Source organism: Serinus canaria, chromosome 2 (assembly GCF_022539315.1).
Source record: "Serinus canaria isolate serCan28SL12 chromosome 2, serCan2020, whole genome shotgun sequence".
In the NCBI taxonomy this organism is placed as follows: domain Eukaryota; kingdom Metazoa; phylum Chordata; class Aves; order Passeriformes; family Fringillidae; genus Serinus; species Serinus canaria.
The window spans coordinates 92,077,968-92,098,389 of record NC_066315.1 but is presented as its reverse complement, the minus strand read 5'-3'; the positions used below and the strand labels follow the sequence as shown (position 1 = coordinate 92,098,389).

The following is a 20,422-nucleotide window of genomic DNA, read 5'->3' as shown; positions in this document are numbered from 1 at the left end:
TTGCAAGTATTAGGGAGGTGTGGTACAGATGTGTTTTCAAACAGAAGGTGATTTTTTTTGAAACACAGTTGATTCTGATTAAGTTAGAGCTATTGATCCTATGGTGGAGGGCAGCAGGGAAGAATAACAAGGATGGATGTGACTGCTACAGAAGACAGTATTGGTTTGACAGGAAAAAGAGAATACTATGGGTCATTGAATATATCCCCAGAGATTAGGGACGGTGAGAAGCACAAACATTAAGGTTCATTAAGGTTCTCTTCTTGTCATGTTGAGTATCTTTTATGGTATGAGGAATGTGAGCAGGTGAGTGCTGTACAATTGCCTGTGCTCATGAAAGATATTATTATATTAATTTATCCCAAAAACTTGGGACCCTTTGCCTGCCAGCTGGGCAGCAAATGGTATCTTCATAGTCCTTTTCAGTCAAAGTATTCATTAGCAAAAAACTGCTTCTGGTAACGTTTAAGGTAATCTGGCTCAATTTGACTGCATTGGCTTGGAGGGAGTTACTTGCCTGACTGGTGTTGGTGAAAGTAAAGAGGCAGTGATGGGGAGCATAGGACAAGCTGAGAGCAGAAAGCTGTTTCACTAGCTCAGAAAGCTCCAAGGAGGGCCATCTTTGCAAAGTCCAGCTGGACATGAATGGTCTCAGAGCATCCATACCACTCTCAGCAGTCTGGTATTTTGGCCTGGTCTGCTATTGTGCTGGTGACAGCATTCACCTCTGCCTAGGAGGTAGGACAGAAGCTGTTAGTACTGTTTGGCAGTTTCCGTGACATGCTTTTTCTCTGACCTAAATTTTTTATTCAGTTTGAGCTGAGTGTGTCACAACACTGCAGAGGACTTTGATCTGCAGGACACCTTGCTTTACCTCTCAAACCCTACATGGCTTGACTAATCCACTTCAAAAATGTCCCTTCGAAGTTAATCTGGTGTTAAAAGGACTGAGTATGTATTGTGGGACAGCTGCTTGGCCTTTTGTTCTTAACTGCAAGAATTACAAACCTTCTCTGGAACCATCAAGATCACAGTGGTGATTAAACACGAGAAGATAGAAACACTTTTTTCAGGCAGGAAATGGTCATTGACAAGACTGCAAGAGCACATGAGAGATGGCTCCAGGAAGAAAAAATTTAAAAACTATGGTGTATCATAATAGTACTTTCCTGGCATCATTCATCAGCATGTGTCAAAAAGCTTTTGGCACTGGAGCTGTCCAGTGACAAAAGAGAAGTTCCTGGTTTGTGTCCATGAACCAGAGGTCACCAGATTGAATATGTGATTCAAGATCAATCCTGCCTAGACAAAAAAGAGATAGATAAAATGCAGGTACCTGACATTCTGCGTTCCAAATTCCCCTAATTAATTGTTATTTGATTTCTTTGTAGGCTGTAGGCTTCCTTTAGCTCTACAGCTGTGGTGTGTTCAATTGCATGTGCTAGCTCAGTGAGTTTAAAGATATTGGTTAATCAGTGCAGTCTGTGAAGGACATGAACTTGCTTGGACAGTGTAAATCAAGCCTTTCAGGGCGTAGGTTTGCTGATAAAGCTGTACTATGAGGATGCCATGTGGTGGGTGGAGAGAGGGTATACACCTTGTACATAGGTAATGTAGTTAACGTTCCATTTGCAGCTCACTCTTTTTTCACCATTTTTTAATGGAGGCAGTTTGTACTCTTGTCCTTGTTGAAGTGTAAGTTGGCATTTTTGCTGAATTTTACAGACATTGCCAAAAACTGTATTTTGATCTGTCAGTGCTGTAACAAGACAAGTTTCTGATATGCTTCTCATGCAAATGCTAATTGCAAGGCCAATTCTTGCATTCTGCATCATGCACAGTTGATGAGACCTCTCCATGTGTTGCCATGTGTGTGATTTAAACATAGTGGATTTAAAGATGACTGGCTTCAGGCCCTTTGAAGGCTGGTGATTTTTTCATGACAAAGAATTGAGAAATAAGGAGATTTTCTTAGGGTAAATTTATAGGGAAGAGATTAGGGAAAAAACCTTTTTTTTTCTTCCTGTGAGAAGTGTTCAACTGAAGCAGCACTATGTGTCTTTTTTTAATCTGCGCTTCTTTTGTGCTTGCACTGTATTTTTTTATTTCCTGGAAATGCTTTGGAAGCTCTTTGCAAACTTACCATCAGCCAGACTGACTGAATAAAAAAACATGTCTGCATAAGATAGACAAGATCAGCTAAAAATTTATAAGAACTGCTGCAGAGCTTTCACTTCTCTCCCCACCCCCTTGTCCCCCCTCATAGATTAATAGCTTAAGTAAATAAGCAGAAGACATCTGCCTTTGTTAATAGGGAAGGTCTGATTATACCTGCAGGACAGAAGACATAAATAGGTTTAAATGAAAACCTGCCCAAGGCACACACATTTCAAATGTAGCTTTGACATACTACTTGCATAGCAAGTGTGTAGACAAATGGCTCATCAGAAGGGTTTGGTTTTTATCTCCATGCATCAGTCACTTGGTTAGCTCCTTTTGGCTGAAATGAAGTTGGAGAAGGACGTCCTTCTGTTTCTCTGTTGAATTATTAATTCAAAGCTGCATCTATTCTTAAGATATTAGAAGGTATACACAGATTTTGTTTGTTCCTTCTCTATTACACATACTGTTGTGCTTTCTGATTTGACAGTATTGATATGTGTGATATTAACACTAACTTTTAGATGTGGAAACAAACTTCTGTGAGACTTTAAAAGTGGATTTATGAAAACCATAATTAGTCGTTACTTCACGTGTCTGCCAATGTGCCTAAAGGCAAAGGATACCATGGCACAGGGATATCATTTTGAAATCTGTAAAATTTGGGTTGTGGACAGGGAGAATTTTGTGATACTGGAACATGCTCCAGCCTTTGAGTGTTACAGGCATTGTGCCTGATTAAAATGGATGGCTTCATGGCATCTTGCATATTTTAAAAACTTTATTCTTTCCTAGATTTTTAGAAACTCTGAGCGTTTGTATGGTTGTATGACAGAACACTCCAGCTATAACCATTTGGTGCTCATTGAAAGCAAATGTTGAAGAAAATTCATCTCTGATGAATGTTATTAAATGTTGATGGTGCATTAGCTTTAGAGTTTCTTCATTAGCCTTGCATCCCTGCAGTTTTTGAAGCTCCTGGAGTGTTCTGAGTGTGGCAAGCTTCCACTGCCATTATCATTTAAGAAATAACTGCTCAGCTGGTGTTGTTTTGAAATGAATCTTTGCATTATAGATGTATTAACCTGTGATCACTTAGATGATGATGTCAAGCTGCCCTTTATCTTTTTAAAACGGTTCTAAAATTGATCTTTTTCAGAGCGCTTTTATTAGGCCTGGCTTGCAATCACAATCTGAAGGAGGTGTCTTTAGACCTCAGTAGCTGTGAGGTAAGGAATATTTATCAGGATGTGTTCAAAATGTGCATTGATGAGGTTTTAGAGTTCCTGTGAAATCCACTGGGCAAGATATTCTTCCTCTGTAGTCAAAAGTTGTGGGAAAGGTGAGAAGCAGAGAACTCAGAGAAGCAGTTATGATAAAAGTTAGGATGTGTGTTACAGCATCCTAAATAATGAGCACAGAGGTTCAAAGCACCTGATTAGCCAAAGCCTCCTTGCAGTGCAGCTGTACTACACACTGAGCCAGCCTGTTGGATGCTTGGCAGGTTCTGCTCTCTGGTGGCATGATTAGCAGCAGGATTTTCTAAGGTGCCCAAATCTGAATGGCTCCAAGGAAGCTGCATGCCCTGAAGGCACGTCTGTGCATCAATTGTCTTCCTTCAGAACCGAAGGCATGCTTCCTCTTCTGCAGGTTTGCTTTTTAACCTTGGTGGAAAGTCTATTTTCCTAATCAATTAATCAATTCAAGCCAATAAGGAACTTTGGTAAAAGTTATTAAGATAAGAAGCACTGTAAAAGTGGCCTCAAGAATAAGTAAGAACAATTGTGGCAACTGGTTTGCCTTACCTTGTTTCCTCTTGTTTCCCTGTGCTTTGCTGTGCACTGTTTCCCAGGATTGCCCATACCCTTGCAGGGTGACTCCTGTGTGGTTAAAGCAGAATTTGAAAAGATCAGACACAGCCCTGGGAAGCCGCTTGAGGCAAAGCCATTTTGTAGAGAACTGTGTGGTGGACTCTTGCCAAAACCAACATGAGCCACTTTAGGCTCAGGCCTTCTCTCACTTCCCCGGTTTTTAAGCTGCAAAGAAAGCCTGCCATTTGTTAGATATTTCCAAGGCCATCTGAGTATTAACTGTTCTAGAAGTGCCTGCAGATACAGTAGTTTCCCTTTAAGTAGAAAATATGCAATATTGATAACCATGTTGAAGTGCAGTAATCCTTGCCTTTAGGTTTGTGGTCAATTGCTTTTGAAATGTGCACAGATTTCCTTATAAAGAAAAAAACAAATAATTGTGAATGCATGTCATAGTTTCTGATATTTTAGACTTTTTGGAAAATGTTATTACTTTGAAGAGCACTACATGTAAATTCCAAATAGAAAAGCTTTCAAGTCCAGTACATATGCTTCTGACTTCTGAGTAGAGGGATCGGATGGATGATAATTTATATTTCAGAGTAAGGAAGAAAAAGGGAGGAGTAATTAAAGTAATAAAAATTAACTCCTACGATCATAGCCTTAAATGAATAAATCAATAAAACACAAATATAAGTAATGAGAGTATAAATTAGCATGTAAATCAAGAAAGGCTGACAGGAGAGAAAATATTACCCTTTCAGGAAATAACACCCAGGATGGGATGTGAAAGAGCTCTTCAAGGAGCTCTTGAACACCAAAGCACTTGTGGTCATGGCTGACTCTTGTGACAGAAAGGAAGGAATCCTGCCCAACTCAGTGTTGCCTTCCTGTAGCTGGTCCCTCCAAATTGACAGCACTTCCTTAGGTCCTTCCCTTAACATTTTTTTTTTCCCCATCACTGAGCTTTATCCATTCTCATGTGCTTTGGAAAGATGTGCCAGCAGCTGGGAGTGCCCTCAATGGGCTCAGCTCATCAGGATCCTGCTCCACCTTTCCCCAACCCTCTGGGATCTGGGCAGGGTAATCTACACCTGGAAAGAGAGTGGTGGGAAGCTTGGAGCCAGTCACCACTACTCCCTTAGTTCCTGCAAGCACACGTTCTTAGGGGGCTATAAAGCTGATGCTTCAGCTTTGCCCTCTTCTTTCCTGCATCAGGCAAGCTGTACTCAAGTATGGAAGGATAAATCTGTGTCCCTTCCCTCTTCCACCATTTTTCATTTGCTCCCATAATTTTCTGGTATATTATCTCCAAGCTTAATCATTTTCTATTGCTTGTTTGGTTGTTTTTTTAAATTATTTTTTACTATGAAAATTACATTTTTATTTCTACCTGGTCAGCACTGATGTATTTCACTCTTTTCCCTTCTGCTTCCCTTAGCTTGGTCACTGTGTAAGTACCCTCCATGCTTTACCTTAATTGTTAAATCAGTAAGCAGCTTTGTTTGCCCTTCCCATGTTAGTACCTCATAGCTTTGAACACACTTGGCATTTTTAATTGTAGAAGGTTATTCTTCATTTTCTGGTAAGAGCTTTTCTTTGTAGTCTCAGAAGCATGTCATATAGAAGGTGTTGCAGAGAGTCTTTTTGTCAGTATCCCAGTCCACATTAACTAGCAGCACTTCAATTCATCTCTGCTTATATATATTTTTTATGTGCATAATATTTTAACATAGTTGCAGCAAATTATGATCCTAAAAGTGGAGGTTTTGTCATCACTTTCAGATCAAATAGATACCGCCATTTGTGCTCATGAAATCTTTATATATTTAAAGTTTTGAATGTAGAGTTATCTAGTACAAGATTGAAAGCTACTCCTGAAAAATTGTCCACTTCAGCCCTCAAAGTATATATAGCCAAAGTATTTGGATTCTATTGTGAGCATAATTTTAGTGTACAGAACTTTACCCTACCAACAACCAATCCAGTTCCATGTATGATGTGCCATAGATTCTGCAGTAGTAGATGTGACACTCTGTGTGAAATGTTTGTCTTGTGGTGGGTCACACTGAGAGAGCAGCGCAAAGCAAAACGGAATGATTTTGGCTTTCATACAGCAAATGCTATAAATGCTCTTACCAGAATAAAGTTGAGTTAAATCTGCAGCACTTCTGGCCTGAATACAGCCTGTAATACGACTACTTATTGGGAGGATGAGGTGAAGGATAGGCAGGCTTTGATTTATGGAGAGGGGGAAAGGTGCCTTATGTTCTGTACTTCTCACACTCCAGATGGGATTTTTGATTTAGGTGTTATCTTTGGCCACCAAAGATCATTGGCTACCGAAGGCCATTTTCCAAATGCTCAGGTCAAGTTATCCAGCTGCTTGTTAACCCATCACATACCTCAAATGTTCAAAAAAGGTGCCAAATCAAGTCTTTATTGAAAAATGCTTCTAGAAGGCATTTGGGGCTCTTTAATGATAGCATGGATAAAAGCTGATGGTCCACAGAAATATCAGCAGGTAGATTCAGGATATTTACCCAAGTAAGTGAACTAAGTAAAATATTACACAGTTTGTATGCACACGAGGTGAAAAAACTTTGAAGAGGTTTGAAAAAGCTTTCCATTCTTTTTGAAGCAAATAACCTGAAGATAGAAAATGTAAAAATAAAATTTCCATAGAACTTTTTCCTACTTTAGCTAAAATCTTTTACGGGGAGATGTTTATAAAGTTAAATGCACCTTTAATAAAAGTGCATAGCTGCGAAAAAAAAGAAAATGCCTTTGCTCCTTTGGAAAAAAAGGTGTTAATTCAGTAGCATTAGTAAATAAGTGTGTAAGATTTCAATACTTTAATTCTTAATGTTGATGTTTTCTTCTAGAACATTTCATTGTTTTTTCATTAAATGCTGACATTTCTTTTACAGTCATGTAATATTTCAGGTTAATAATATAATAATTGATACTTTGCAGCCAGGCATTTCTGTTATTGTTGCAATTTTTTTCTTTTACTGCTATTTCTTAAGAATTACTATATTACTGTTTTCTCTTGTTTATTGTCTTTTATGGCTGTTTTACAGTTGGATTATTTTAATTTTCTTTTCAGCGACAGGGAGGCAAAATTAATTGAGATTTTTTTTGTATGCCCCCACTTATCTTTTGGGCACCTTAGCATTGTGCTAAGAACTGGAAGAAGATGCCCTGACTCTAGTAGAGTTCAAGGGTGCCAGGGTTGCAAGCTGATAGGCTGGTCTAAGTTTATTTTTTTTAATCACCAGACACTAGAAATGTCCTGGGCCATTGATGTAGATAATACTCACACCAATCATTCAGGCACTGCCCAGCACAAGTGCTAAAGGATTTGCTGTGTTTAACCATCTAAGTATTTTCCTGATTTATAGGCTGTGAGAGGTAGTTTCTAGAGAAAGGAAAGAGAGTCCCTTTTCTCATTTGTATGCAAATACTGAGAGTAAGGATGAGGACAGTAGCAATGTGTGCATAGGCTGTCATTTTGATGTCTATAACTTCTTCTGTTGCTGTTGTTTTTGCTGCTGCTAGTGCCTTCTGTATTCACAAAGCTCCTACCACTGTCTTCTGTGTGGTCTTGAAACCATAACTAGTTTGCAAAAATGGATGATGTTTTGTCTCTAGTTAAGATCTGGAGGTGCACAAGTCTTGGAAGGATGCATAGCAGAAATACACAATATCACCAGCCTAGATATTTCAGACAATGGTAAGTACACAGAACAGGAAAGGAGGGTTGTGCAAGTCAAGAAATGCTTTTTGTTTCAGCTCTCAGTGTAACCAAGGGTGGTTGCTCTTGCTTTGTGATTATTGGCCATGCTGGCTACGGAAATGTCTCAGACCAAGACCTCTTATTAAGAAATGTTGGAAGACTAATTGTACCCTCAAAAGTTTGTTGTTTGAGATCAGTGTAACACTGTTTGTTGTTTGAGATCAGTGTAACACAGCAGAATACAATAATGGCACCAAGCTCCTATTAGATCCAGAGTAAATTGGGGTTAAGTACAAGAGGATGAGAAGCTGAATGAGAATTGGAAGTGTAGTGAAAGAACAAAGGGAAAGGTCTGGTGCAGAATGAAGCTGAGGGGGAAAATTTGGAGCAAAGAGCCAAGAGCTTCAGGTTATAAAAGGCCTGCTTTAGTCTTTAGAAAAGTCTTTGAATATTTCTGCTTTGGAATATATGGTATTTCCAGGAATACCTAGCACAGGTATTCCTGGAAATATGAGCTGGCTTCTCACCTTGCAGATTCAAGGGGTAGATGTATGAACGGGAAGAATTCACCTGCTGTGTTTGCCTGTCTATCAGCCAAGTGCAGAAGTATTTCAGAAACAGATTCCCAGTACAGTGGAATGCCCAGGAAGGGTGGGATGGACAAGTGGAAAGCTGTGAGAGCCACTGATTCAGCCCAGTTAGGCAAAAAGATTTATTTTTATAAATAAAAATAGATATTTGAAATCTAAATTATGCTGTATAAAAAAATTTGGTCTTGTTTTTCAGATCATTTTATTTGTGGTGTTTATGTCAGCCTTTTTTGCAGACTTTGGAAGGCTTTGAAATATTGTTGGTACACGGCTCTACTAAGACTAGATAGAGATTAGCATTATTTCAGAATTCTTCAAGGAACTTCAAACTCTGCCTGGCAGTGCAAGGAGCTATCCTTGGGTGGTTGGACTGTGGATAAGGGACTAAATTCTCGTCTGTGTTTCTGAGAGGTACCTTAATAGCTGATTAGCATGGAGATTTAAAGGGTTTATTTTAGAGAAAGCATTTATTCTCCTAGAAAAGCAGAGGCACTAATGAGAAAAAGATTTAAAGATAGAAGAATGGAATTTTTTCTGCACATTTTGGAAATTAGTACACTGATATAATTTCTTGATTATAGCATCAATAACTGGACCTGGTCTGGGTCTTTTGTGAAAATGTGTTTTAATTCCTAATCTAATCTGATTCTTTACAGGCCTAGAATCTGACCTCTCAACCCTTGTAGTCTGGCTTAGTAAAAACCGATCGATAAGACACTTGGCATTAGGCAAAAACTTTAACAACATGAAATCCAAGTAAGGATTTTCTTTCTTCTAAATAGCAAGAAAATGGATGAGGAGAAACTGCTGATTTCATCGTCTTCCTAACTTTTCTTCCCTCAGAAATCTCACTCCAGTACTTGATAATTTAGTTCAGATGATTCAAGACGAGGATTCAGTGAGTATCTTTTTGCCTACTATCATCACGTGTATTTGACCCTCACAGTCTATTTCTGATAATTTTCTTCACTGTGTTAATTTGCTGCATAAGATTTGATCACAACCCTGCACAGATACATCCAACATTTTGGATTTGGTTTTTTTCAGAGAGTAATTTGGATTAACTTGTGGCATGTAGGTGAACATTTTCTGAGGATAGTCTTAGGATCTGTGGTTGTTGAAAAATTTTCATTTTAAGTAGTTGAATGTGTGTAACCTAATTATTTAAGTCTAAATTATATAGCCCTTGAGGCACAAATTCTCAGAACTTTTGTGTCCTGATAAGAGATTACAATGCTAGTGTTCTCAATAACAATGTTTTTTTTAATTTATGGAACACATCATTTCCTCATAGCTGTTCTTGTGTATTAAATTTTTTTTTCCCTTGGCAAAATGTAAGGTCACTGCAGTGATTTTTCAGAACTTCCTTCTTCAAAAGATGCAAATAAACCATTCACTGTGCTGTTTCTTACTTTTCTTAGTCATGGGAGCAATTTCATAAAACCTTTTCAGGGTTCCTTGCTGGGATGCTTGCCCACTTCCTTAATTTCTACACTCTTTTGTTATTCTGAAAGACTTTTGTGGTTGGATTTGTGTTCTTGTCTGTTCTTGGCATCCTAGTTTTGGTTAGAGGAGGATCTTAAGTTACTCTCATGCTTGTCAATTTTTATTTATCTATCTTAGTCCTTTCTTTCTCCTTAATTTCCTGTGCAAGTACCAAGCAAGCTTTCCTCATTCTCCAGAGACAGCCGACTGTAGACTCAGGTTGTCTGAACACCTGCTACTTCCTGTTGTCTTTGTTGTCTCACCTGCAAGTTCATGCTCTCCATATTAACTGCTTGGCTGTCTTCTCCTCCCATCTGTGTCTGTATCCTGGCAGTTTTAACCAGGATTTCCAATGTCTCTTTCCTTGAAAGGTCATTAGACTCATATTCCATGTTCCCTTTTTCTTAGTTCTCAATTGTATTTGAAGTGATTTATTAAACTAGTCCTCTATGCTCTTACTGTCCTCTTAAATGGGATTAGTGGTTCTGGTGTTTCTTGATTCTGTGTCTTCCTCCACATTTTATTCTTTAAAACACAGGATATCAGTGTGATGTGGTGAAGTTCTGCATACAGATACCAAAAGTGATTCTAATTGAGGTAACACCTGTAATGAAAGCACCTTAATGAAAATCCTTGTTTGCACAAGTTAGATGTAGGGTTGTGCTAAGTAATGTATTGGTGGAACTCTATGTTACCTCTTGTACCAAGCTGGCCTTTTTGTTTTGTGCTGTGTGACTGCCTCCTTCTACTCTGGCTCTAAAGGGAATGCTGCAGGACTGCCTCCCCTTCTTTCCTTCTCCTTTTGATCCTGAACTGAGCAGTTTCATTTCATCAGATACCACCTGCTGCTTCTGTGTGGGCATTTGTCTTTGTCCTGCCCTGTTTCTCATGCTTATCCTTTCACAGCTGTCCTGAAGAACTGAATCACAAGCACATGTAATTTAGTATGTTTTCTATTTCCATTATTCCTTTGTTCTGTTTCAGGTGAACATTTCTTCCCACTCAGACCATACTTTAAAACACCTGTCAGTGCACTCTGTGTCCATTCAGTGCCCAAACCATCTTCTTAAACATGCTGTTGAATTTTCCCCCTGTTTTATGACTCCTTTCTTTACTATCATTTCTTAAGAACAAAAATTTTCAACTTTCACTGTATTATTTCTTCTTAAAGTGTTACAACCTTTTGTTTATCTTTCCTGGCTTCTGTTTTTGAAACTTCCAGGTTATAGGAAAGAGTAGCTGCTAAATTTTGTGCGTATCATTCTTGCAGTTCTCTCTCCTTTGCATCATTAGCTTCCACTTCTTGCATTCCTTTTCTTCTCTAAACCTCATTTGTTGTTCCACTTTCTGCCTTTTACTTGGGTCAGATGTGCTCCTGTAATTCTTACCCACCACGTTTTCCTGACCTAACCTAACAATCCACAATGTATTGTCACCCTGTTTTCAAACAGTGTTATAATGAAGTAATTCACCAAAAAGTTGTTTTATTTGGCTACTTAGAATAACTGTCTCTCCTTCATGTCACTTCATTATCATTTGGGATATAGCATATAATCTTTTTGGGGTTACCCTGCCTCTTCTTTCCCCATGTTCTTTTCTCTTGTTAATCCTTTTCAGTAAAGGAATCTTGTTTTTTTTCCTGTCTCATCAAGCACTAAAACCAGCATGAACCATCTCCTAGCAGCAAAAGAGTAGAGGACAGACACTGTAGCACTGTGGGAAAAAATTTGTTGCAGAAAGCTGCCTAGGATTGTCCTCACTGTATCTTGATGCTAGAAAATTATTTTAAGTCTCCAGCTATTTCAATTTGAATCCTAAATGGTCTGGTACTCATTCTAACAATAGTATGCATTTACTGCCACAGGACATGAAAAATTTAAGATGCAGTTGTAGAGACCAGGGTGTGATGTTGCCCAGAGCACACTGCATGGTTTAGGGACTGCACATTGTCTGCATGGAAAGCTGAAGCAAGTGGCTCTAATCTAAAATAAAAATCTCTAAATGCTTCTTCATGTGTTTATGCACATTTTAAATAGCTCTGTTGCTGTGTTAATGTGAATCATGAGTAAAATGATTTAAACAATCAGTGGCTTAGTTCTATGACTGTTAAAATAGAGTGATATCCAAATGTAGTTCTGCATCATTTAAAAGCAGTAGTAGTAAACTACATAGCAGAATTTCACAGGTGTTTTATATAAGCAAGAGTGTCATATTTAGTTTCATTTTTTGGGTTCTTTACATGTCATTTCTATATAAATAGGTGCTATACTGTGCAGACTATTATAATGTGTTCTTAGAGTGCCATTCCTTGTTGCAAAAATGGATGTTACACACTGCAGGTATGCAGTGTTATTACTCAGAGTGGTAATAACTCCTGCATAGCTGCAGTGAATTTCTAGTGATGATTATCTTTAGCTGTTAGTTCAGTGCTTGGTGCAGAATTGGCTTTTTGAGGGATTTTGCAGCATTTTTGTTCTTAGGGAAAACAAATTAACTTGATTTAATTCTTAGGGTTTTTTCCAGCAGAACTATGACTGAATCAATGAATAAAACCATACAATTTCTAATTGTGTATTTGTACTTTGAGAATTCCTCTTCCTTAAAAGGATTGTGCTAAGGGATCTTCTCTGTATTGGCAAAGTACCTATTTTCTGTAGCAGGGATGCTGAAAGTGCTCCTTAGACTTCTGTTTTCTCAATATCTAGCTAAAACTATTAAGTTGTTAAAAGAAGTAAGTGTTTGTAGAGTATTGCCCATATTTGTGGGGTATTTGGTTTTGATTCCTTTTTTTGTTTGTTGTTGTTTCATTTGGGATTTTTAATGTAATAAGCAGATAATTTAATGAATATTTAGATGGTGCATAGCTGTCAATCCTCACAGAACAGAGTACAGAAGTGTTTTCAGTCATATATTGTTTTGTCAGTGTTGGAATGCAAGAAGCTTCCTGGGAGGATATTTGAGATTTAGAAAAATTATGTAGGAGGGATCATGTGCAGCTCAGTTACTCCAATGCCCATTTCTACAGTGACACATGAAAAACAGAAATATTCTCACATTCACAAGTTTATTGCTGATTTCCCCTAGTGCTGCATGGTGCTGCTTTACTGTGAATCTGTCAGCAAAAGGGCTTCTCAGACTTCTGTCAAGAGCTCCTGAGTGCCATTCTAAATGTGATGCTAACATTTTTATGTTAATATTGCTTTTAAATTCTTAATAATGCTTTACATTCTTCTTCACGTTGTGCAATAAAATTCAAAAACAGATTAAGGGTTTTAGCGTAGTAATTTAATAACTTCCATTTAAAATAAAACCAGCATGTGGCTTCTGTTATTATTAGACTTTATAATTATCAACCTGCTGTGCCTCCAAATTTTTGTGCTTTTCCTCAGTAGTAAGTGCATTTCTTGCATTGTTGCAAGTTTTTTGGTTATCACTGTAATCCAGTGGTGTCTGGAGGGTCAGATCCCATTGTATAGCAGGTATTATGCAAGGACCTTGGACCCTGGAAGGTGTACACAGTTTGGCTGGTTTATTTTCATTAATCTAAACTTCAGGATCTAACATAAATCTCGTTCCTCTGAGATGTTTATTTTCTTGTGCAGGCTATTTGAGGATTTTAGGCTCCAATATTTCATCCTCCAACACGTGCCTAAGTGGGTGTATAATGACGATACACACCTCTGTATGGACTCACACTTGAGCAAGGGAAATGTTTTGTAGAGTCCTCATTCATCACCAAAGACAAATTGCACTTTTAGGAGCCGTAAAATCTATACAAGGCATGGGGGTAGAGTGACTGTGGTTCTGGAGCTCCTGATGTTGAGTGTTGGGGGCATTGAGAGTGGAAGAAATATGGACATTTTTAGAAAAGGTTTTTTTGAGGCTTGGAATGTGACTTCCTGGAGCCAAATAAGGTAGTTTCAGCTTAATATGCTTAATAGAAAAATAAAGTTACTGAAAGGTATTATAGTATCTATTACAATGAGTAGGTTTACTCACTTTAATAAATACTCAATACTGCTTTGAATTTCAGACCTGCTACAGTTTTATCTTTTCTCCAAAAGCCCATGCCCTTTGTTGAAGGAACAGATGCGCAAAATCATTCCTAAATTTGAAGTAACAATAATAAGATGCTTTATGGAAACTCTTTATGTTTTAACTATGCCTTGGACTGTAATTTGCCTTTGGGCAAACATCTCAGCCTGAGGGAGAGAAAGGGAATGGTCAATACTTTTATTTCTCACTGAAAATGCGAATGTTGGTTAAGCATAACCCACTGGACACTGGAAGATATCTTGTGAAGCTGGTTGTTGTTGTCTTGCCTTTTCTGAGGTTTACACTGTATTCTGTATTTAGTGGAACTCAGGAAGTTGGGGGCCCTGCCTCTTGAAAATAATTTTTTCACAGGGTGTTCAAACTTAATCTGTTTGTGTGCATGTGTTTCAACACCTGTGCTGTAAGTTATTGACTCCCAATTTATCATGTGTTGTAGGATCTGCAGCTAACACAGAAATAACTCTTCGATGTTTTCTGCTGTCCCCAAGAGTTTAGGAAACTTGTAACTTCTTTTAGTTGGTGTTTGAGGAATGACTGCATTATCAGCTTCTGTTATCAGTGCCTTTTCTATGATCCACAGCCTCTGCAGTCACTGTCCCTCGCAGATTCCAAATTGAAGACTGAGGTCACCATCATTATTAATGCCTTGGGCAGCAATACTTCTCTCACAAAAGTGGATATTAGTGGAAATGCCATGGGAGATATGGGAGCAAAGATGCTGGCAAAAGCCCTACAGATAAACACCAAACTCAGGTAAGGGAAACATATTTGCAGTAAACAGTAGAATGGCTTAATAATACCAAAGTCGTTGGCTTATTCTCAATCTATTTCTCTTCAGAATCTTTTTACATGCAGCCACTTAAAAGTTTCTTTATTTGGAAGGATTCCCATCCTTCTTTTTCTTAAGAGAAAGGAAAATAACAACAGAAAAACAAGAGAAGCAAGTTGTCCCATCAAAAACATTTCCATAACTGAAACTGGGGAAAATTTCCTACATTTGAACAGAAAGGCCTGTTGTTGGAATCAAAAGACTTTTCCAATTTCTAGAATGACAGAAAAAATTACATTGTTACAGAGCTCTCTAGTAATTAAAGCCAATGTTCTTCTCAAAGCTGGGCCAACTTAAAGCTATGTGAGGTTGCTCAGGGACTTGCCCATGCAGGTTTTGAAGATCTGTAAGTACCAACATTCCACACTGTCCCTGGGAACTCAATTCTAGTGCTTAGCTACTCTCTTGTGTTCTGCTCTTTCTTTCTTACTGGAGGCTTTCCCAGCAGAGAAGATTCTGAAGTGAATTATTCTTTGTCTTCTGAAGTGTCAGTTTGTAGAAATAAGAGCATGTGGAATTCAGAATGGGGAGCAGCATGGACCTTCCATCTTTCCTTTCTCCCCTTCCTACTGTGTTGATGGACCTTGGCGTATCTTCTTTGCAGCTTCATCTGCCCAACAACTTCACTGCTTTTTAGCATGTCTGGCACTGATGGCTTGAGAGTATCACTTTTTTTCTATCCAGCTTGTGTTTCACAAAGAGTAAAACCTTCAATCGGCGTAAATCTGGATGGGGACCTCAAAATATGTCACCCTCATCAGGAAAGATAATCCTCCCTCCTCCTCGTCAGACTGTGCTGATGAACCTTCTTCAGTGTATTGTCTGTGTTAAAAAACCACTTTTTACTTGGTCTCCAAGTATTTGTTCCTGGAGGATAAGAAATTCCCCCAAACAGTCTTGGCTGTTTTGTTCAAGAGTCAGGGATCCTCTGGCCTTTGTGTTGCTCTGCCCAAACTGAGTATTAAAAATGTCAAGAAAGCACTGGAGGGATGGCTTAGGTTTATTGAATGCATTAACCTGAAATGACCACAATATCTGAAGAAAGAAAGTCTTGATACATTTCAGGGTGGCAGACTGAAAGGTTTCACAGTATGCTGAATGTCACAGTTGACATAATGTCACCACAGTCTGGGGTGTGATTACAGACTGAATAATGCAATGGTAACTGGTTCTGCCAAAATGTTATAAAATGACACCCAGGTAGAAATATAAACACACTTTCCAGTGGCAAAAATATTCAAGATTTGACCCTTAGCATATCTGATGTTTGCAGAGTTGAGTGTAGAATCTCTCATCCTCTCTTTCTTACCTTTCATCATAAAAACAGAGGGATAATTCTGCAGCAACAGAAGGATGTCAATACTTGTGAAAGCATGCCATCTTTTTTTTTTCCTCTCTTTTAAACACCAGAAATCTTTGTTTGTGCCTTTTTTTTTTTTAAGAACAGCTACAACTAGTGCTCTAGCAGAAGCAAGATTTATCTGCTTGTCTGTCTCTTCAGCCTACTAATGAGATCTTTGAACATGTGTTTGCAAATTGCCAAGCAGTCTGCTTGAGTGGTCTGAACTGGGGGAGGAGGGGAAGGCTTGATCACTCTTATCATTACTGTGTATTCAAAAGAGCTACCATTTATTCACCTAACCTAATGGTTTATTTTGGTAGCTACTTGTGTTGCATGGGGAATCATGTGAACAGTGTGATGAGCTTAGTGCAGGGCTGAATGTGTAATAGCCTGCAAATTTTGACCTCTGATCAGCATGAATTTTTAAAATACACGTAGCCTATGTGGAACAGAGATTGACCAGTTACTGCAATTTTCTGGTTTTTTCAGTATGGCCTTGCAAAGCAGACATTTGAACTTTGGTTTTGATGCTATTCCTCAAAAAAGCAGGAATTTATGTCCAAATATTTCTATTAATTATGTTTTAGAAAAGTAAGGTACTTACGTTAGTGATAGAAAATACAGTAGAGTCCCCTTTAAAGTAAGGGAAATTGGATTTTGGGTATTTGTCCATATTTTCTGTCATTTCAAGGATTTACCACCTAAGTAAAGACAAGTTTTTAAAGTGCTGCCTTCTGCAATTTTGAATATTCAGCAGTATGTTATTTCAATATGCAAAGCTTCATTATGGACTTATTTGCTGGCTCTTGTTTAACTCATATTTTTCTTTCCTCTTCCCACCACCTCTCAGAACTGTAATATGGGACAAGAATAATATCACTGCACAGGGCTTCCAGGACATAGCTGTGGCACTGGAAAAGTAAGTCTCAAGTAACTGAATGTCTGATGAAGAGGCCAAAGATCCTGAATGATCTGAGCAGCTGCAGTTCTCACCGCAGTCAATATGATCTTGAAGATGCTGAGTGCTCTCAATTTTAAGCATCAGGATGTTTAATCTAAAGGAAAATTCATGACTTCACATCCTTCAAAAGGATGGGAAGAGGCTTTGGGGCTCTTTCATCCATACTCTGCTATCAGCGTTAAGGTCCTTGAGTTCTGCTCTTAGCGGTAAAATTCTGAATTTGGTAATATTTTCCCTTTGCTTCATTCTCTTGTGTTGATAGTGTGCAGAAATTCTTTTCTAGTGAATGAAGCTGTACATAATATCAGAAAATTACTGAAGCAGGCCTTTGCAGTCTGACTTTTTTCTTTTCCCTAGCAAGTTGAAACTAATAGTGATGATCTCGGGAACTGCAGTTTTTCTTTGTAATTGCTGTGCTCTGGGTCATTTTGTTCCATGAGTTTACTCACAGATGCAGCCATTACCAGTGATAGATGTTAAATTGCTTTCATCTCCCTCCACATCCATCACATTTCTTTATATGTTATTATTACTTTTCTTAAGAGAGAAGAATTACAGATTTAAATTAAGCAGCAGTTGAAGTTTTTCACATCATGAAATCCCTCAGGCAGGAGCAAAGGCTCTTTTTTGAAAGTGAATGTAATCTACAGTTGCTAGGTCCTAGACAAGGGATCTTGTAAAACTGTATAACTACTTAAGGGAGCACCTTAACCCTTGTAGGGGTCATGAGGCTAGAGCTTATAAAGTTACTTGGTTTGTGAAACTATTGTAGTTTATATACTCTGTTTTAATGAATTCAGTTGTACTGATGTGGGAAATTAGATAAATTATGTATAATTAAGCAAATCATCTTGCATTGATTCCATTGATAGTAGTGAATAATAATTTGCAAAGGTTATTTGTCAACTTGCAGACATTTCTTTTTTAAAGGGCAATAACATGGGGAAGTCTGGCAGAAAAATAAATACACTTATTTTCTGGTTAGCATCAGCTTTATTTCTCTGTGCCAAAGTGTTTGGATGAGTAAATAGAGAAGGGGTGGAAATCCTGAGGCAAAAGCAAGTAATCTAAACAAAAACACCCCCAGAATGCCACAGTTAATTATGTGACACTGTACTTTTTCTGGGTGACATCTCATTTATTTAACTTGGAAGCTGAGGTCATTTTATGTTGCCTTAAACATTTTTAAATTGTCAAAAACATTGATACCATCACAAACTAAGCCACGAGCAACAAAGTTTTAAACATGAAGAGAGGGACTGTCAATACTGGCTGAAAACAATTAGGCTGTAAACAATCCATCTTGGAAGACATTTTGAGAACATTCTTCACCATATGTTTCCTAAAAATACCTGAAGCCATCAATATTCTGTAGAAAAGAACCATTTCTCAAAATGGAATGAAATATACGGAAGATGTTTGGGAATATATGTTCTATGTGTTATTTTGATTTTAAGAAAAATATTCATCTACCAAACCATAAAACAAGAACAAAGGTAGACTTCAGTTGTATGGGCAGGAGGCTGAGGAGATTTGTAGCAGACTTTAAAACAGGCTGAAGTAATTGGAAGGTTTTTTCTTTCCACTTCTTCCAGCTTTTCTTCATCTGCTTGTTGCGGTTTGGAAATGTTATTTCTGCAAGGGAATTCCAGGAGCATGGCTGTTGACAGATTTTGCTGCAGGGGTGTCCCAGACAGGTGGTGTGAAGTCCTGGGAAGATCTTCTGCAGAGTCCCTTGCAGGTGTCATTTCAGGAGGGCATTTGAGAACAGTGGGCATCCTATTCAGCTTGGTCATAAGCAGGGTCTGGTATCTCTGTAATTTTAATATGAAGATAAACATGTGATTTGCAGCCTTGAGCCCCCACTGTCACAGGACTCTGCAGCATTGTCTCATGTTAATTTCTGAAAGATTTTTTTTAATATGGACTGACAGAAGAAATAGCTGAAGTTGTAATATCTGGAGTTTATTAGAGGGCTATGAATTCTTCCCTTAGCAGTGATGTGAAATTCACACACCCTGACCTGAAAAACAGATAATCTTATTCCTGTAAGTAAAATCTCCACTGCAGCACAGAGCATATGTAGTGTGTGGATCAGAAGTTCCTCCAGGGGAAATAATGTGATGAAATGTAGGACTGTTGTCACACATGTTGTATCTAGAAGAAGGGGTTTTTGGTACCTCTTTTGGGACATCCTCAACAGCTTTTGAGCCCCTCTCTGAAATTTAACATCCTTTAAATATAGGTATTTTGCCGAGTATATTGATGTCTTAGGAAATTACTGGATTATTGAGTTTGTAGCAAAATACACTCCTTTACAAGAGACAAGTGAAGTGTTAATAAAAAGAAAAATGGGGGAATATTTTAGACTTCAAGGAAACAGAATAAAACAAAGCATAATGATAAAGTTGAAAAGTGAGCTTTAAATTCTTGATATTTTCCCCTAAGGGCTGGTAAATTCTCAGATGAAAATAATACTTTGTGTCTGAAAGCAACTCAAGTACAGAGGATTTCCTTCCTCCCTTAGTAAGGTAGTGGTCTTCTAAAGTTTTTCCTCTGTGATTGTGTGTCTATGAAAATCTCCTTAACTTTCATTTGCCCTGCTCCAGCTCTGTGCATCCTTATGTGTGAGGGAGGGTGCACTAAGCCTTTAACTAAATTGAATTTAGCATATAACTGCTATGAGAGCTGGCAATTGCAGATTTCAGTGAATGGGATGTGTTAAATGTCAAACAGCTGCAGAGATCCTACCTTCTTTTTTTGTTTTTTTAAGCTAAATAAATACTCCACCTGTCAGGCAATCAGAAAGTTCTGTAATTATCTGTCTTTGAGCTCAGCACCTTTGACATTTAAAAGTTCTCTCCATGGTGGTGGACACTGGTTAGTATTACATGAGGACACATAGCAGGGTCTGTATAGCTTGCAATGTTCTTTTGAAGGACAAGACAGCTAGAAAGAAGAGTTAATTTTCTGACTGATGCAGTAGATGTTGGACACTGTGGAAGGACAGGGACTTTGCCTGCCACTGACAGCTATACATCATGTTTACATTGGGGAAGAAACATGAAAGCCTTCCATTATCATTTAAAGTAAAATATTGAGTGGTATCAATGAAGAATTGGTGTGTTTGCAGGACACTGCCCTTCAGAGAATGGTGTTGCACATGTCCTGGTGGGAGAAGAAGGGAAAGAAGCTTGGAGTTTCACACTGTTTAAGGTGTCTACTGTTGGGACTGGCGTGGTCTGCTGTCATCAATGGGGTTGACTCAATTGAAAGTGCCAACTTGAAAGTGCTCAAGAATAGAGGGTTCCAAGCATATTTGTGTAGCTCTGGATGGAATAGGAACAGACGGTTAGTGGGATATTTGCAGAAGGAGGAGAATGAAATGTTTGCAGGAAATAAAGGATTAATTGAAAATAGAAAGAATAATTTCCTTTTCAGGTTTTTAA

The 20,422-nt window shown here is 38.2% G+C and overlaps 1 protein-coding gene across 3 annotated transcripts in view; it reads left to right on the top strand.

The window, feature by feature from the left end:
- CARMIL1 (capping protein regulator and myosin 1 linker 1) overlaps window positions 1–20,422 on the top strand; it is a 189,928-nt gene that overhangs the window by 113,564 nt on the left and 55,942 nt on the right. For all 3 annotated transcript variants that reach the window (XM_030226536.2, XM_030226520.2, XM_050971176.1), the window contains 6 exons: window positions 3,320–3,389; window positions 7,626–7,707; window positions 8,957–9,056; window positions 9,144–9,198; window positions 14,422–14,594; window positions 16,863–16,931. In XM_030226536.2, the coding sequence (XP_030082396.1) occupies window positions 3,320–3,389; window positions 7,626–7,707; window positions 8,957–9,056; window positions 9,144–9,198; window positions 14,422–14,594; window positions 16,863–16,931 (549 nt within the window). The remainder of the gene's footprint in view (window positions 1–3,319; window positions 3,390–7,625; window positions 7,708–8,956; window positions 9,057–9,143; window positions 9,199–14,421; window positions 14,595–16,862; window positions 16,932–20,422) is intronic.